Source organism: Anguilla rostrata, chromosome 6, assembly GCF_018555375.3.
Source record: "Anguilla rostrata isolate EN2019 chromosome 6, ASM1855537v3, whole genome shotgun sequence".
Taxonomy (NCBI): Eukaryota; Metazoa; Chordata; class Actinopteri; order Anguilliformes; family Anguillidae; genus Anguilla; species Anguilla rostrata.
Genome location: NC_057938.1, coordinates 37451536 through 37466711, shown reverse-complemented (window position 1 = coordinate 37466711; position 15176 = coordinate 37451536). Strand labels below are relative to the sequence as shown.

At 39.3% G+C, this 15176-nt stretch overlaps 2 protein-coding genes across 5 annotated transcripts in view; one reads left to right on the top strand and one right to left on the bottom strand.

Moving 5' to 3' along the window:
- Window positions 1-15176, top strand: part of LOC135257062 (disheveled-associated activator of morphogenesis 1-like) — a 198417-nt gene that overhangs the window by 139717 nt on the left and 43524 nt on the right. The gene's annotated exons all lie outside the window — the stretch shown is intronic.
- The window catches only part of LOC135257063 (MAM domain-containing glycosylphosphatidylinositol anchor protein 2-like), a 139126-nt gene continuing 127103 nt past the window's right edge, over window positions 3154-15176 (bottom strand). For all 4 annotated transcript variants that reach the window (XM_064339471.1, XM_064339472.1, XM_064339473.1 and 1 more), the window contains 3 exons: window positions 7609-7739; window positions 6008-6107; window positions 3154-5649 (listed from right to left, as the gene is read on the bottom strand). In XM_064339471.1, coding sequence (XP_064195541.1) covers window positions 5561-5649; window positions 6008-6107; window positions 7609-7739 — 320 coding nt within the window. In that variant the 3' untranslated portion in view covers window positions 3154-5560. The remainder of the gene's footprint in view (window positions 5650-6007; window positions 6108-7608; window positions 7740-15176) is intronic.

Below are 15176 nucleotides of genomic sequence, written 5' to 3'. Positions count from 1 at the left end.
CAGTAGGAATATTGCCATTATAATTTTGTACTCTATAGCTTACAGTATTGCTGTTGGCTTTGTATAACATCCTGCTGCATTTTATGTGTTCTGCAAAACAGTGCTTTAACCTACCTTTAACCTTCAATCCATTTGCTCCAGCCTAACCCCAGGACATCATGCAGTAAATGGAAGCAGAAGAGAGACCACTCCTGCAGAATTACTACTAAAATAGGGACAAATTATGACCATCGACAAGTACTAAATCTACCTCTGATTCTTCAGTAGAATGTACAACATTTCTAACTCACTGACTGAAATTGATAATTGATAACTGGAGATGATAATGAATGCATTTTAGGATTCCTGAATGGCTCAATACTGGTTTGGTTGGTTTCATTTCTGTGGTGATAACCTGCTCACACGCTTCTATGTCAGGTAGAGGTCGTGGGATCTCATGCCGTTGCTCAGGTGATTCGTTTGACTGGCAGCCAGTCTGGTGAGTAGAATCTTCTTGATTGACGCAATGAGGAGTGTCATTAGCATTCCCTGGCATTTTCACAGGGCTCCCCCTCTGCATTGCGTGATACTGCAAACAATCCCGAGTCACAGGGCAGAGTGGAAAGAAGATCTGACGTCATGGAAAAACCGAATAGTACGCCACATAACTTAGTTTATCAGACATGCGTTTCAACGCAATCTGACAGCTCACTCTCGGGGTCTTTCTATAACGGAAGCAGCCGCATGATGGTAGTGACCATAATGGATCAGAGATTTTAAGGTCAGGCTGAGGCCATAAAATATATATTCAGCCACTATCTGCTTTTGCGGTTAAAACAACTTATATAGGTCAAGTTGGTTTAAAAAAAAAAAACAATAAAAAAAAAAAACTAAAAAACTGTATGTTATTGCTCTTGCTAAGGAATAATAATAAAAGATAAAACAAATAATAATAAGAATAAGAAGAAGAGAAAGAAGAAGAAGATTAATATTTTTCAGCTTATTTCCTGCATATACTATTACAATTCTGGTTGTTTTGTTCCAATGCTACTCATATGTACAATATTGGTGTATGTAATGTATCATGCCCATAGAAGGCAATGTCTGCTGATGCATATCACAGTGGCTTCAGGATGGCTGAACCAGGAACCAGGAACCAGGAACCTGGGACATGACAGTATCCAGGGCAACCACTAGCATGGCGCCTAGTGAGCTTGTAGGGCGGTGGCAGAACAGCCACTCTGGTGACAGACAGCCCCAGAGCATTTGAGCGGACTGGCTCAGCCCAATGCCACAGGTCTTGGGATGATGCTGTGCAATACATCCAACAGCAGGGAGCTGATCTTGTCTGTCTTATTCTAAAAACATTTTTTAAATGGTTTTTGTTTTCTAAAAAAGATACTAAATAAGTAACACCCATCACCCTTGTTTGACCAATTATATAAATTACTGCATATACTTGGTTCCTCTTATATATTTTTAGCTTTGTAAAACAGACTCAGTAAAATTGCAATCACACGACTTATGGTATCAGATTTGCAGGACATGATAGGTGGCCAGAAAATTATGCTGAAGAAGGATAAACCTAGAATTAGTTGTTTTTAGTTGTCACTGGGCTTCAGACTTCTCAAAAAATTAAATTGTGACCGATTAAAATGAAAATATGGACCACACAGTCAACATAGTAAAAGAAACACAGGCAATCAAAGAGTGTAGAGGAAACATAGGGATCTTCCAGTGCATTGAGATGTGCTCTTTAACACCAGGAGAACCGGTGCTATCAATGACATGCTCTATCGAACTAAGGGAATATGGGAAAACACATTCATATACTGCAGTGACCTCACGACCTTCAACAAAAAAGGAAATACATTGAGAAAAGACATGGAATTATGGGGAATCGGCCGACCACTTCGGGAACACCACACCCTGCCTTTGAGACCCCGCCCTCAAATTCACATTCATCCATGAGGGAGGTGCATTTTAAACAGCCTTTGCAGCCACAACCTCTCCTCCTATAGAAGCAACAATCCCCACAGAGGCCTGAGTCCATTGCTGAAGCAGGGCCAATGCAGGCTGTCTGTATAACGACATAAAAAGCTGACAAATCTGCTTTGCACACAAGACATTCTGGCTATGCCGCCAGTGGGTTCACAAACGGTTGTTACATCAGCTGCCACTGATAGGCTACTCATTAGGTAATCTCGCAGCAGCAGACCATCAGACCGGGAGACCAGTAGGTGGCATTTAGAATGATGCGCACGTAAACACAGGTGAAAGCCTCCCTCCCTGATTGCAAGGGACAGGGTGTGAACGATTGAGAAAATGAGAAGTGTGAGTGTGCTGAGATGTGTTGGGGTGGGAGGGGTAAATCTGGTAACTGTAGGAGACGGTATTGGCTAGGGGTGTGAAAGCCTGGGACACAGATGGTGAATGCTAAAAGAGGAAAATCACCCTTACTGTTGCTTCAGGGTGCCAAAAACCATAAAGAATCACAAACCGAAGAATTCTGGCATGATAGGGAAGCATGGATTTGACACCAGAAACCCCTTTGAAAAGTAGGACATGCCCAGACACGTGGTGCCCTCTCCGATATTCAACATCCGGAAAGACTTAGAAAAAAAAAACTATCATCACAAGGTTAATATAAAAAATACCAATAACAACAACAACAACAACAACAACATCAGGATCCAGGGCAATGTACACATAAAGCTAGCATTCTTTTAAAAAGTATCCATTTGTAATGTGCATTATCATTAGCACATCTAAAATCTATCTCATTGTTTCCTCCCGTCCATAATTCAGATGGAGATAATATAAAATACAAATATAAAATCAGTGCCACTATTACAGCTTTTAAATATAACAGCATACCCCCAAATTCAGCAGGTACTGTATTAGACTGAAATCAATCTCATTCTTTCTGTTGTTTCATCCCTGGTTACACATATTTAGAATATTCTTGTATTGGAAGAAAATAGCATGTTTGGGATTCATAAAAAAAAAAAAAAAACTATTTGGTCAAGATGGAAGCAAACTTTAGCTCCATTTCAGAAAGAATGTCTTTTTAAATAAGGAACTGAACTTGGAACCGGCAGTTGCATATCCCTGGAGAGGAAGGTATTTAGCCTACAATTTAAAGTATAAGTTATAAACTTGTCTGACATAAAATGTCAGCTATGCAATTTATTCTGGATAAAAGTGTCAGCAAAGCAAATTGACAGCAATCATGGCACATCATCATGTAAAAAAAACAGCTTCAAAAATGACATCTGCAAAAATAAATTTGCACAACATAAAAGATGAGTTTCTCCATTCACTTTTTTTCTCCATTCATTTCAGTCTGAGACAAGTATTCACCAGAGAAATGTTAATGCCTGGTTTAACCAAGGCTAACTAAATGATCAAACACAAAAATATCAAATCACAAAAGACAGCAATCATACACAAAACTGTGAGACTCTCCCTCAGCTGACACATAAACAAATAAGCTATAAATCACACAATACCTGATAAAGATCTTTACACAGCTGTAAAATATCTCTTTTCTTTATTTTGTCATAAGTTGCAAGGATGTCACTTTAAAAAAAATGTTGAAAGAAAGCTACAGAATAAAGCAAAAACAAAGCCTCTGTATTTTATTTGTTTTATATAATTTAAATTTCTTCATTGATATTTTAGTAGGTAACAATATATTATCTTTGTTTCATTTGTTTTTAACTTGTGCTTTTTGTATGGAGATGTTATCTAACAGAACATTTCTTAATGTAATCAACCAAATTGAATTGCATACACTTTTTAGCTTGTTTTAATATTTTCACAATGCAAGGGAATAAAAAAAGGATGTATTCCTGAAAGAAATGAAAAAGTCCAACGTGAGATCATTTACATAAAAAGAAATGTCTTAAAACCTCCAAAACCGATTATGTCAAGATTTTTTCTTTTCTTCTTTTTACATTAATTTCAAAAACAGATGATTAAGGATACAAATTGTCTCAGGTAGTTCCAAAGTCATGTAAAGTTCATGTAAAAGTTCTTGCCAAAATAATAAAATCTTTTTTTTATTGAACGAAGATTGAAAAGGCAAGGGGGCCTTTATTTCCTCCAGTATGCAGTCATTTCAGTTAATCTTCTATGTCTGTTAAACAACTTATGTTTGGTGTGGCAAGACGTTGTTGTCACTGTGAATTTATTCAATATTTTTTAAAAAAGTATTTCATTTATCCATTCATTGATTTGGCACATCCAAGGTTCACTGGAGTTGGGGTGGAGGTTACTTTAAAACTCAGGGGCAGGATCGGCAGAATACAAGGAGACGTTCCATTTTGCCCTTCTCCCTCAGTGTCCGTTTGATCACCAAATTCCGCCTGCCATTGCTGCTTTTTCTTCCAAGTCTCCTAGGGGGAGCTTGCTTGCTTTCCCATAAGCCACTGTGTTTGTCCAGGATGGTGATCTGAGCCTAAGCAGGAAAAAAGAGGGTAGCACTTTGATTCGTTTGAGTTTTTTAAATGTTGTTCATGGCATTGTTCACAGACAGCGTTCGGCACTGTTCTTATCGTTGAACATCAAATCTGGTTGTAGACGCTTGCCTTTAACCAGCGGCCACGGTGGGCAACATGCCGGGTATGAAACAGTCCGCCGGTGGCATCAGAAATATGGCCCAGCGTGCTGTGCATCGACTCCGGCTCACAGTTGGTGTTGACCTGAAGGCACTTGGTTCTATGGCAGATAGGTGTTTCCACTCTTCGTCAGCTGGGCTGGTCTCTGCGAGTTCAAACGCAGAATGGGAACAAGCGCCTCACCACCCGGCCCCCCCCCACCCCAGACTCCCCCCCCCCGCCGCCCACGACGTGCGAGCCACCTTCCAGCAGATCGCCGCGGCGATCCGGGCACGCCAGGTGCCGAGACAACGGGCAGCGGCTCGTGTGGAAAGACAGGACGTTTTGCCGTTTATCCTTTCTTGTAGAGTTTAAATGAAATGTCAGTGTGCTCTGTACGAGGGGCGATGTGGGAAAGGGCAGCGGTGCGGCCATGCACAAGAAAATAAGGGTGAATGTAAAGCTCGGGTTTTGTGAATACTGGGCAGGAAAGCTCGGTTGTTTATAATAATGACTTTGGGCAGGTACGTGTGAGGGGCTGGTTGGGGGGGAGGGGGGAGGCCGGGGTGGGGTCTGGATTGTAATTGCTGCCACTTCTCAACGTTACTCTGTTTTGCAAAGGGTTCCGGTTTTATCTGGTTTTCCCCCTCGTTTCTTTAAACGATAACTGAAAAGCACAGTCTATAAAGGCAAAAATATATAGATCCATGTGCTTTAAATAGGTCAAATAGCTCCAGATGTTTCTTTGTTGTTTTCCAAATCGAGACTCAGACTTGCTGTACCCCATCCGATCCTATCCCCAAAGCAAATCAAAGATATGCAGATCTTCACATTTATCTTTCACTCAAAGGTCCTGTGTCCTTCTCAGTGTTTTCACGGCAGGAATCTTTGGTAATTACATGTTGAAGGTTTGAGGGCGCCCCGCCACCCCTTGCTCCTGGTGCCTGGTTGACCGTTCCATTGCCCCTGCTGACGGGAGGTCACCTCCGCTGGCTGAAGAGGGCCAGAGGCAAGGTGACGCATAGCCGCCATATATGGTCTGCTGTGGGAGGAGCCAAGGACATCAGATCTGGAGGTGGACATAGATGAAAAGGCAAGAATCAAGAACCGAAGCTAGAAAAAGGTTCACAGAAGAGGAAAGTGCAGCCAGCACATCTCAGCTAATCTTTTACCTATATCTCAATAAAAATATGTTTTAATAACAGTTCTTAACGATGTAAATAGATCAATACAATTCAGAAAAAACTAATATAGCAACATGCATACTGAAATGCTTGATAAATAGACAAATATGAAACAAACATATTAAGAATAATTAAACAAAATGCTAAAACAACCATAATAAAATGTCCAGGCAAAATATGAAGACCCGCTGTTGCCCCTAATTTATATGGCAATGTCATGGCAACTTCAAGTGAGATGCTTACTATTGGGTGGAGGGTCTCTGCATTCCCCTTCCTCAAGGGTCACATCATCAATGGCTATGTCCCCCTCAATCCCTGGGCCACGAATACCCTCAAACACCATCTGTACAAACAAGAAAATAAACAGGTATTATAGTTATCATGAGAAAATATTCACCACTGCAAATGTAGTCACCTGGCACCAGATTGCAAGTCTGATACAGTAGCAATCAAGAAAGCAAGTGGAATATCTATTGCATTTAGTAGCATATAATAGGCAAAGGGAGGTGGAGGTAGGTCTGAGGTGGGTTTTTACGACATACTCCTTCCTGTTGCAGGTCACAGTAACAGGTCTGATTTGCACAGCTAACAACAAAGATGATGACTAATGATCACTAACATGAACCATACTATTGTTCAGGCTTTAGGCGGTAATGTAAACTTATTTACTTATTTAGCTCACTGAAGCTTACTCTTAATCAGTTTGTCAGTGCATGTGCATTTTCATCTTGGCCCTTCATTTATCTGCCAATCGCTAAATTTCACCGAAAAAAAGTATAAGAATCCAAAAATAAGTAGAAGCTCATTTTTGAGGACAAATTGAAGGTGGCGGTTTGCAAAATGATAGACCATGACTGACCGAATGGTTTGTTCTGTTCACTGAATGAAAACGAAAAACACCATAAGCTCGGATACTAAAAGGTCAAAGTGTCTGACTGTATATTGATGGGGATAAGTGAACGGATAATGAGACACTGGGTACAGTATTATTTGTTTCATGCGCATTAAGGCCCTCTCCACCCCCATACCACCCCACCAGGGAAAAGAGGGTTCAGCTATTGCTTCACTCAGCAGAACCTGTATAAAATACAATCGATACACTTGAGTGAGGATCTTACAAAAGATCGCCACACAGGTCCTCTCAGTCATTGGCCTTAAGAGTTCACATGCATCGTTAACCCATAAATTCCAGGCAAAGCTACAGCCCTGTGGTTTTAAGGGTGAACAAAATGGTCATTTCAAGTGAAGGAAGCTAACAGATTTGTAGGATCTCTGGGCTACTGCATTATTGTTCTGGGTTTTATGTTTGGCATCATTAGGGTACTGTATTACTGTACATGGGCCTTATATATAGTAAATATAATACATCTCTGGGCTACTGCAGTATTCTTATGTGAATAAATTTAGGTATTACCGGGTTACTGCACCATTGTTTTGGGGCCTTAAATATAGTATCTCTGGGTTACTGCATTATTCTTATGGGCTACAAGTTTGGTATCTTAGGGATAGTTTTGTTTCTGGCATCAGGAGGAAGTCAATTCTGTCTACATTCATCTTTGTGCAGTTAAAGCTATCTTAAGCACACATAAAACATGAAACATGAATAAACATAAAACCCAATATTTGTTTTACATTTGTTATTCTTTTATATTGAAGGTAATTGAAGGAGACGCCATAACATCAAATTAAGTCACCTAGAAAGCTATCATCTCCTAATATGTGACCCTTACATGCACATGCACGTTGACTGAGAAATAGGACCGCCAGCAGTCTACAGCCAGGTTCAAGTTTACGGCTCAGCGGCCACTGCTGGTGCCATCCGATGAAAGAGTACTTCCACTGACCTGGAAGGAGGCCGTCGGGTGGATGCCAACTTTGGCCTGTCGCCAACGGTCTCCTTGATTACCGCTTAGTGACCACACAGGGCTCTCAGATGAGGTCTGGCCTTTCTGTCGTAAAAACGTGTTCAGCGTACCTGCAAGGGAAGAACAATTTCAGATGTACGACAACACAACCGCGCGCAACCAACAATAACAGGAATCTGACATAGGAAAGATGCAGTTTTATGAGCAGAGGTTCATCTTTGTAATTGACTTTGGACACGTTGTTTCCACAATGCCACAATGCCCTGCCACAACAATTCCTTATAACTGACTCCTAAAAAAGGGATCATTTCATGAACAGTATAAAGATGGCAGAAATTCTGAAATACCAACATGTAACGGACTGATGAATGACTGGAGAAAACCGCGTTACACTTACAGACAAAGATCTCTAAACACATATACATGTTATTTGGACATAATAATAGAGCACTTAGCCTTGCTCTATAGAAAGTGTAGTGCATAGTCGATTTAAAATGATCTTTGGCAAAACCAGATGAATGCTATTCCAACTACTCTTGAGCTTGCATTATTTAAAAGCCAAGATGAAGGACCTGCCGTGCACTGTGGAAACTGTCAGTAGACCTCAATTTCCACATAAATTCAACCACAGATAGTTATACCAGACCTTGGTTAAATACTTGTTTCTGATTGGTCAATTGGTCGAGATTGAATACACAAGCCAGTTAAAAACTAATTTCCCTAATGTTCTAATTGCAACTTAAAATAAATGCAAAAAGTAATAACATAATTCAAAAAGTTACAGTTGTATTTGAGTCCAACACCAAGACAGCGAAAGACATAGAGGGAACAAGACTACAGTCTTTTGAAAATTCCCATTTGCTTTTAATGGCCCCTTCCATCATGGACCATGTAAGGTGATGTCTCCAACTCCTGTATTCTTTGCCAGACTCATTTTACATTCACATTTCTTAATGTAAGGTACTTTGCAGAAGCTCCCATCCAGAGTGACTTAAACAGCTTACATTCTTTCCACCCATATGTCCATTATCTATACCCACTTATCCTGGGCAGGTTCGTGGGGGGTGCTGGAGCCTATCACATCGTGCATTGGGCGAGAGGCAGGAATACACCCTGGACAGGCTGCCAAATCTATCGCAGGGCACACACACCATTCACTCACACACTGCTCATATTCTTTACATACAAGTAATTGATACAGCTGGGTATTTATTGAAGAAATTCATATTAAGGACCTAAATTTGTACCAAAGCGTAATGGTACAATAGCAGTGGTCTACCTGTAAACTGAACCTACATACTCAGAGATGCAAGACCACTTCCCTAACCATTATGCTTTGCTGCCAGGCCTAATTACACAACATGCAGTATGTGCAGAAGCTTTTTGCACCCATCACCAAGCTGTTTGCAGCAGGAATGAAAGCAGGAATTAAATATAGCTCTGCAGACCATTGTAAACATTATATTGGCATTTTTTCTGGGTTTAAAAACAGTAAAATTGGAGAGAGACGAAATTGTCACTGAAAGCCAAGTCTGTTGAAAAAGTGTTTTTCCACGCAGAGTTGTGTGGATAGAGACATGCATTGTGACTTCCATTCCAAGGGAGTTGACTCTCTTGTAATGCTATCCGCTTTGGGACAACAGCGTTTAACCATGAACTATATTTACAAGGAAGGAAGGCTTAGGTTTGTAGTCCCTGGTGATAAAATCTCAAACTCTTGTCACAGCAAGCAGGCATGACAAGCTGGCTGTTGCGGCATTGCCCTCCTGAGAAACATGACCGGGTATCTTCCTTTTCCACAAAGGGAGGTGGTTCCTCCCCTCCTGACAACTGAGCGAGAAAACATTTGCCGTGTAGCTCCTGTATTTCCAAAACACGATAAAATGCCTTAGGGGTATGGATGCTCATAGCTGTCAATCGAGGTAATAATTATTTGGGCAGCACACACATTCTCCACAATATTTTCTGGCCCCAAATCACCCTCAGACCCCAACAGCTTAGTTCACAACAAATCCAAACAAAAACAACACGCCAATCATTAACCACCCTCTTGTCTCTGAAAAACATAAAAACATGCCCTGTCACGGCGCATTAAAGCATATGTGTTAAAAATGGGGGAAAGTATTTTTAATTTTTTTTTCCAAAGGGCTCCATTCTGTCATTAGCTTTGTTCATCCGACTACCCACACAGTCAGAGGGGACATTTTGAAAGGCTACCTCTTTTGCCACAGGCTGACAAATTACACTCATAAATGCTTTGCTGGCAAAGGTGAACACAAGGTGGAAAGCGGAGTGAATTATCTCATCAAAAAAAAGAAAAAAAAAGAACTCCCTGTCAACAGCAGACCTGCTTAAGGAGAGCAAGGCACACCAGAAGATCTAATTTTGGCTTACAAGATTCACTCCTATTCTCCAATAGCTGGGACGTAGTTGAACCAGGCACGTGGAGAAAACAGCAAAGTAAATTTTCCAGAATCAGATGCAAGCTGTGCAATGGAGCTAGGATTGGGTGGTGGTGTAGGAATACTTTTGTGCATGCCATGATCACATGACTGCAAAGGGAAGCACGATGAAATCACATATCCCCTAGCAACATGAAGTCATGCTGTTTTACCTTGAAACATGGGATGTGGTGTTTGTGCGTATTTTTCACAGTGGTGTCTCATTAACTGTGCTTTTTTACAAACGTATATGAAAGTGACTTGTGGTAACAATCAAATCTTCGTTTGACTTTTTCAACAAAAAAAATAACTTTTCATTGATTGAAGAGCACTTGATGCAAGAGCACCTGCACCTTGAATGTGGAATAAACAGTTTTTTGTTTAGGCAGCATGGGTGAGTCATCATTTATGCTTTTTGTGCTATTCTTTTTCTCCATAAAGAGCACTAGTTAAAAAAAATATATATTTTTCTACGCTGTGTGGACATATAATGGTTCTCTGCTATTTCAAAACACTCAAAACAGTTAATCTCCACAGGTTTGCTTTGGCTTTCATTCTATTTAAGGCACAGCAGGGGCATGACATCTCTCTCACCTTTAACTGTAAATGCATAAAACACATCTGTAGCACACAGCATGGCCTTTCAAATACGCTTTGCACAGAAATCAGTGTGTAAGTGCATCTGATAAACAAAGCTTCAGGAGTGGGCTTATAATTCAAGCAAAAATTGACACACGGACGCACGCACACACACACACACACACACACACACAAAGATATGTGTAATTACTGTGCCAAGGCGCATCTTACTTCCTTCGATCTGACTGCTTTGGTCTCTGTCTAAATCAAATGGATACACATAGGACTCATGGCCACAGTTGCCAGATTTAGGATCTGACGTGAGGTTTCCTTACTGTATCACAGACGGTTTACATGCTTACAGTGGTTCATTTCCAACAAGGTATAGATGCTGAACCTCACAAAAGCAGTTTAGGGTCAGAATGCAGTTTGTTTATAATGAATAAAAACAGTGCTTGGGTACATCCCTTCTACCATTTCATGTGAGGAATGTACAATAGGAAGTGAGTCATGAGTTAGTGCTGGTTGACAAATTCTGCTGCATGCAATTATATGGTTCACTGTCACTGTTTTGCTTTTCAGATCCTATAAATTGGATGCACTGCAATCTAAGCCGTTCAGGACACGGGCCAAAATCAATGGCATGCAACTATTTAGCATAATACAGTTGTAAACCCCAAATTTACATATTTTCATTTTGGAATGAATTAGGAATGAACAACAGATATAAACATTTTATGCATCGCTGCATCCATAATCACAGAGTTGAAGATATGAGGATGGAGCAAGAGTCACATCTAAATGAGGATGTAATTAGTGAATGTAATTAGCTGGAATGGAACAAGAAAAGGTCACTGGCAGAGGCTGATGCCCACACATGGTTACAGGTCAAAAAAGGGTAAAAATAGTGTATTTGCAAGGACCTGGGTTTATGATAAGAGATTGCAAGTTTTGGCCACTGCTGATGTAGCCCTCAGCAAGGCATCTAACCCGACCTGCATCAGTGCTGCACATATCAAACTGGAAATGAATAATATGTAAAAAAATGTATATAATCTGCTGGCCATGGGTAAGCTTGACCACTGAGTAAATGAATAATAAAGTAAATTTGCTTAATGTGCTAAGGGCAGGAGCACTTCTCCATGAAATATTTCAATTCTCTGCATCCTGAACATGAAACCATGCACACATCTCTATGCTTTACATATACCGTGACACAGAACCTATACTGTATGTACCATTATGCAGTGGCACGGAGCGATGCTCAGGAAACAATGGTGGTTGACTTCACTAAGATACAGGGAAAATGGCACAGATAAGAAGAAACTTGACTGGGTAGATCTAATCATGAATATTCATTTGCATGAGACCATTCAATTTAACAGCAATGGTAGTCACGGCAACCTGGATACAGCCAGTGATCACACAGGGAGGTGTTTTTTTTCAGATGCATGCTACATTGAGTCAATTATATCCGGTCTGCTAAAACATAAATCTGATCTGCATTTTTGGATTGTTCTACCAAGGGTCCACTGGGCCCAAAACTAGAGAACTGTGCTGATTGATCTTGTGTACTTCTAGTATTTATGGCAGAGCAAAAAAACAAAAAACAAAAAAAAAACAATCTGTGAAAGTATGTGCATTGTTAAACATGCAAGAAACCTAAACAGAACTAAACATGTCCTTCAAAAGCAAACATTTTAATACAAAGATCAAAAAGATGCCAAACGTCTATGCCATCATGCTGCTTTACCGCAAATGATTCAAGACATATGCAGACGAGCTATAGTAGCTATAATAGCTATAGCAAAGCAATTTACAATTCAAGCACACGGTTCCGATCGTTCGTTTGCACAGAATGTTTTCTGCTATCAGCAGTTCACATCAGAAGTAAATTATATTCATAGCTTAAGGGTGCTTATGGATGAAACAGCTCCTGGCAGCATGGTAGAATGCATTGTGTGAGTCCGAGGCTTGATTTGGAGGACAGTGATTCTAAATCTGGAGGTCATGTTTGTTTCCTGAATAAAAAATGTCAGACTCTCTAAAATTATTTGGAGGGACAAAAAGCAGGATTTAACCAACATTCGTAATTGACTTTGACTAAAGAAGTAAATGAAAGTGTTAATTTTTCCACCAATATTACCTTTGAAGTCGTTGTTAATGAGGTGCTTGCTGTGCACTTGACCACAACCTATTTGCAGGAAACCGCCTCCCTCAGTGGGAGTCCCACCCTCCAGATCTCCTGTACTGGGCGTCTCTATGGAGATGCCATTTCCGTGGCTGGACGGGTTGTTGTAATGGGATGGGGAAATGTCTAGTGTGCACTACGCACTAGGAATCTGATTGACTCAGGCTTGACGGAGCGTGTTATTGGCTGATGCTGTGCTCGTCATCCACAGGAAGGCGGGTGAATTTCTCAACTATTTACCAGGCAAGTGCATTTCATTTCAGAAATGAAAATTAAAATATCATTGCTCTACCTGCTGTTTTATGCAGGCTTCTTAAGCTCTCCTTAATAAACATTACAGAGAAAGAATACTGTTGCCGATACTTTTTCAATTTTACTATCAACCTGAGCAGAAGACAACCTGCTTCACAGGCACACTCTGGCAGTTACAGAGAGATTTGGGCAGCCTTATATATATTCTAACAGCAATGCATGCATTTTAACAGCTGTAGACACATTCTAAAAGTCATAGACGCATTTAAACAACCCCAGGATTTCCATGTATTTTACTGATTTATTTTCCATGAGGTTCACCTATATGTGACAAACTCAATGCGTGTATTTATTTTTATATTTACGACAACTAAGCCAAATACAATGCTTCTAAGTACCACCGTTGTCGTGTAGTTTGTCCATTTAAAAAGTATACCCTGCTCAGTCTAATCTGCAGCTACACATTGGACAATAGTGTCTATCTGGAAGTTCATAAATATATTCTTTCACCACCAAAAATTAATACTCCATCATAGCAACAAGGCAAAGCCAACAATAGCCCAAAGGTACAGTATGCCAATACAGCGGTTAAAAATGCCACTCACTGAATAGCAAAATAAATAAGGATTTTTTGTGTAATTATACCATGTCATTCTACTATCAATATCTGCAACTAAATAGGGAAGGAATACACAATCTTGCCATTGGTTTTACACATAAAGATATCCCTTTCAAGATTAAGTGATCATTTATTGTCCTGAACAATTTGAGAAATAAACAAGCAAATAGAAATTGGGGTAGGCATTTACATTGGGCATGCGCAAAACCCCACTTGCTTTTTACACCACTGTAACTCTTTTAAGTTTGTTCTGGTTTGGCTGATAACTCTTTTATCATTTCCAACTTTAGCTTTCCAACAGTGCATTACATGACTCAAACTTTATAACAATTATTGAGAGCCAAGTGTAACCAAATTAATGGTTGCATCAGCACAGTGTTGCGCAGTCAACCGTAACATTACACAGTAATATACAAGCACTCATTGAGGTGTAATTGTTATTTTCTTTGGTTTTCTGAAGATTTTACTGATTTTGGCAACAATGCAAAGCAATACACCAAATTCAAAGATGTACGTATTACTGCTTGTAACATTTCAATTATTTAAGTTGTGTCATATTTTTGATATTGTTATATTCACATTAGTCATAATAGGCAACAGTTAGCCTTTGCTAATAATGCTTAGCATATTTGTATTGGTTGCTAACAAATAAGCCTAATACAGGGGCATTGTTAGGTTACCCTGGGCAGTGTTAGCATTGTGGCTTTTAGTGGCCTGCTTTGTTAGAATTCATACCACTCACAATGGAATTGAGTGTCTTTCAAGAGGTTTGTGTTATTTTCTAATGTGGGCATTTCACATAATATAGTGTAAGCATTCATATGTTTCATGTTTTATGTTTGATGCACTGGTTTACTGTGGAGGAATATTATATTATTATACACAATGCGGGGGATTACTATCTCCATGGGCTATACTTGTACTTAGGGCAAAGAAAATACTCATTTACTGATGTGCTGATATGTGCTAGATGAATGTAAAATTTCCGTTTGAGTAATCATAAATAATAACAAACGTCATCCCATCCCCTATGGAGGACCAAAATTATAAATTAATAAATGACTCAATGAATGCATAAATAAATATAAATGCAAGAAAAATAAATGAACGCATACAGAAATAAATGAATTAATAGATAGAATCTGGGTATTTCTGCATTTATTTCCATATTTATTTATTTCTTGATAAATTCATTTATATATATATATATATATATATATTATATATATATATATTTATATTTATTTTATTCATATTTATTTGATTCATATTCATTATTTATTTCTGTACAGATTGTACCTATTTATTTATTTCTGTGTACATTCATTTACTACATTTATATTTATTTATTTATTCATTCATTTACTGTGTTATTTATTTGTTTATTTTGCCATTTTTTGTACTTCATAATCCCCATGCAACAAAATGATTACATACTGTACAGAAAAATATACAAAAGAGAATG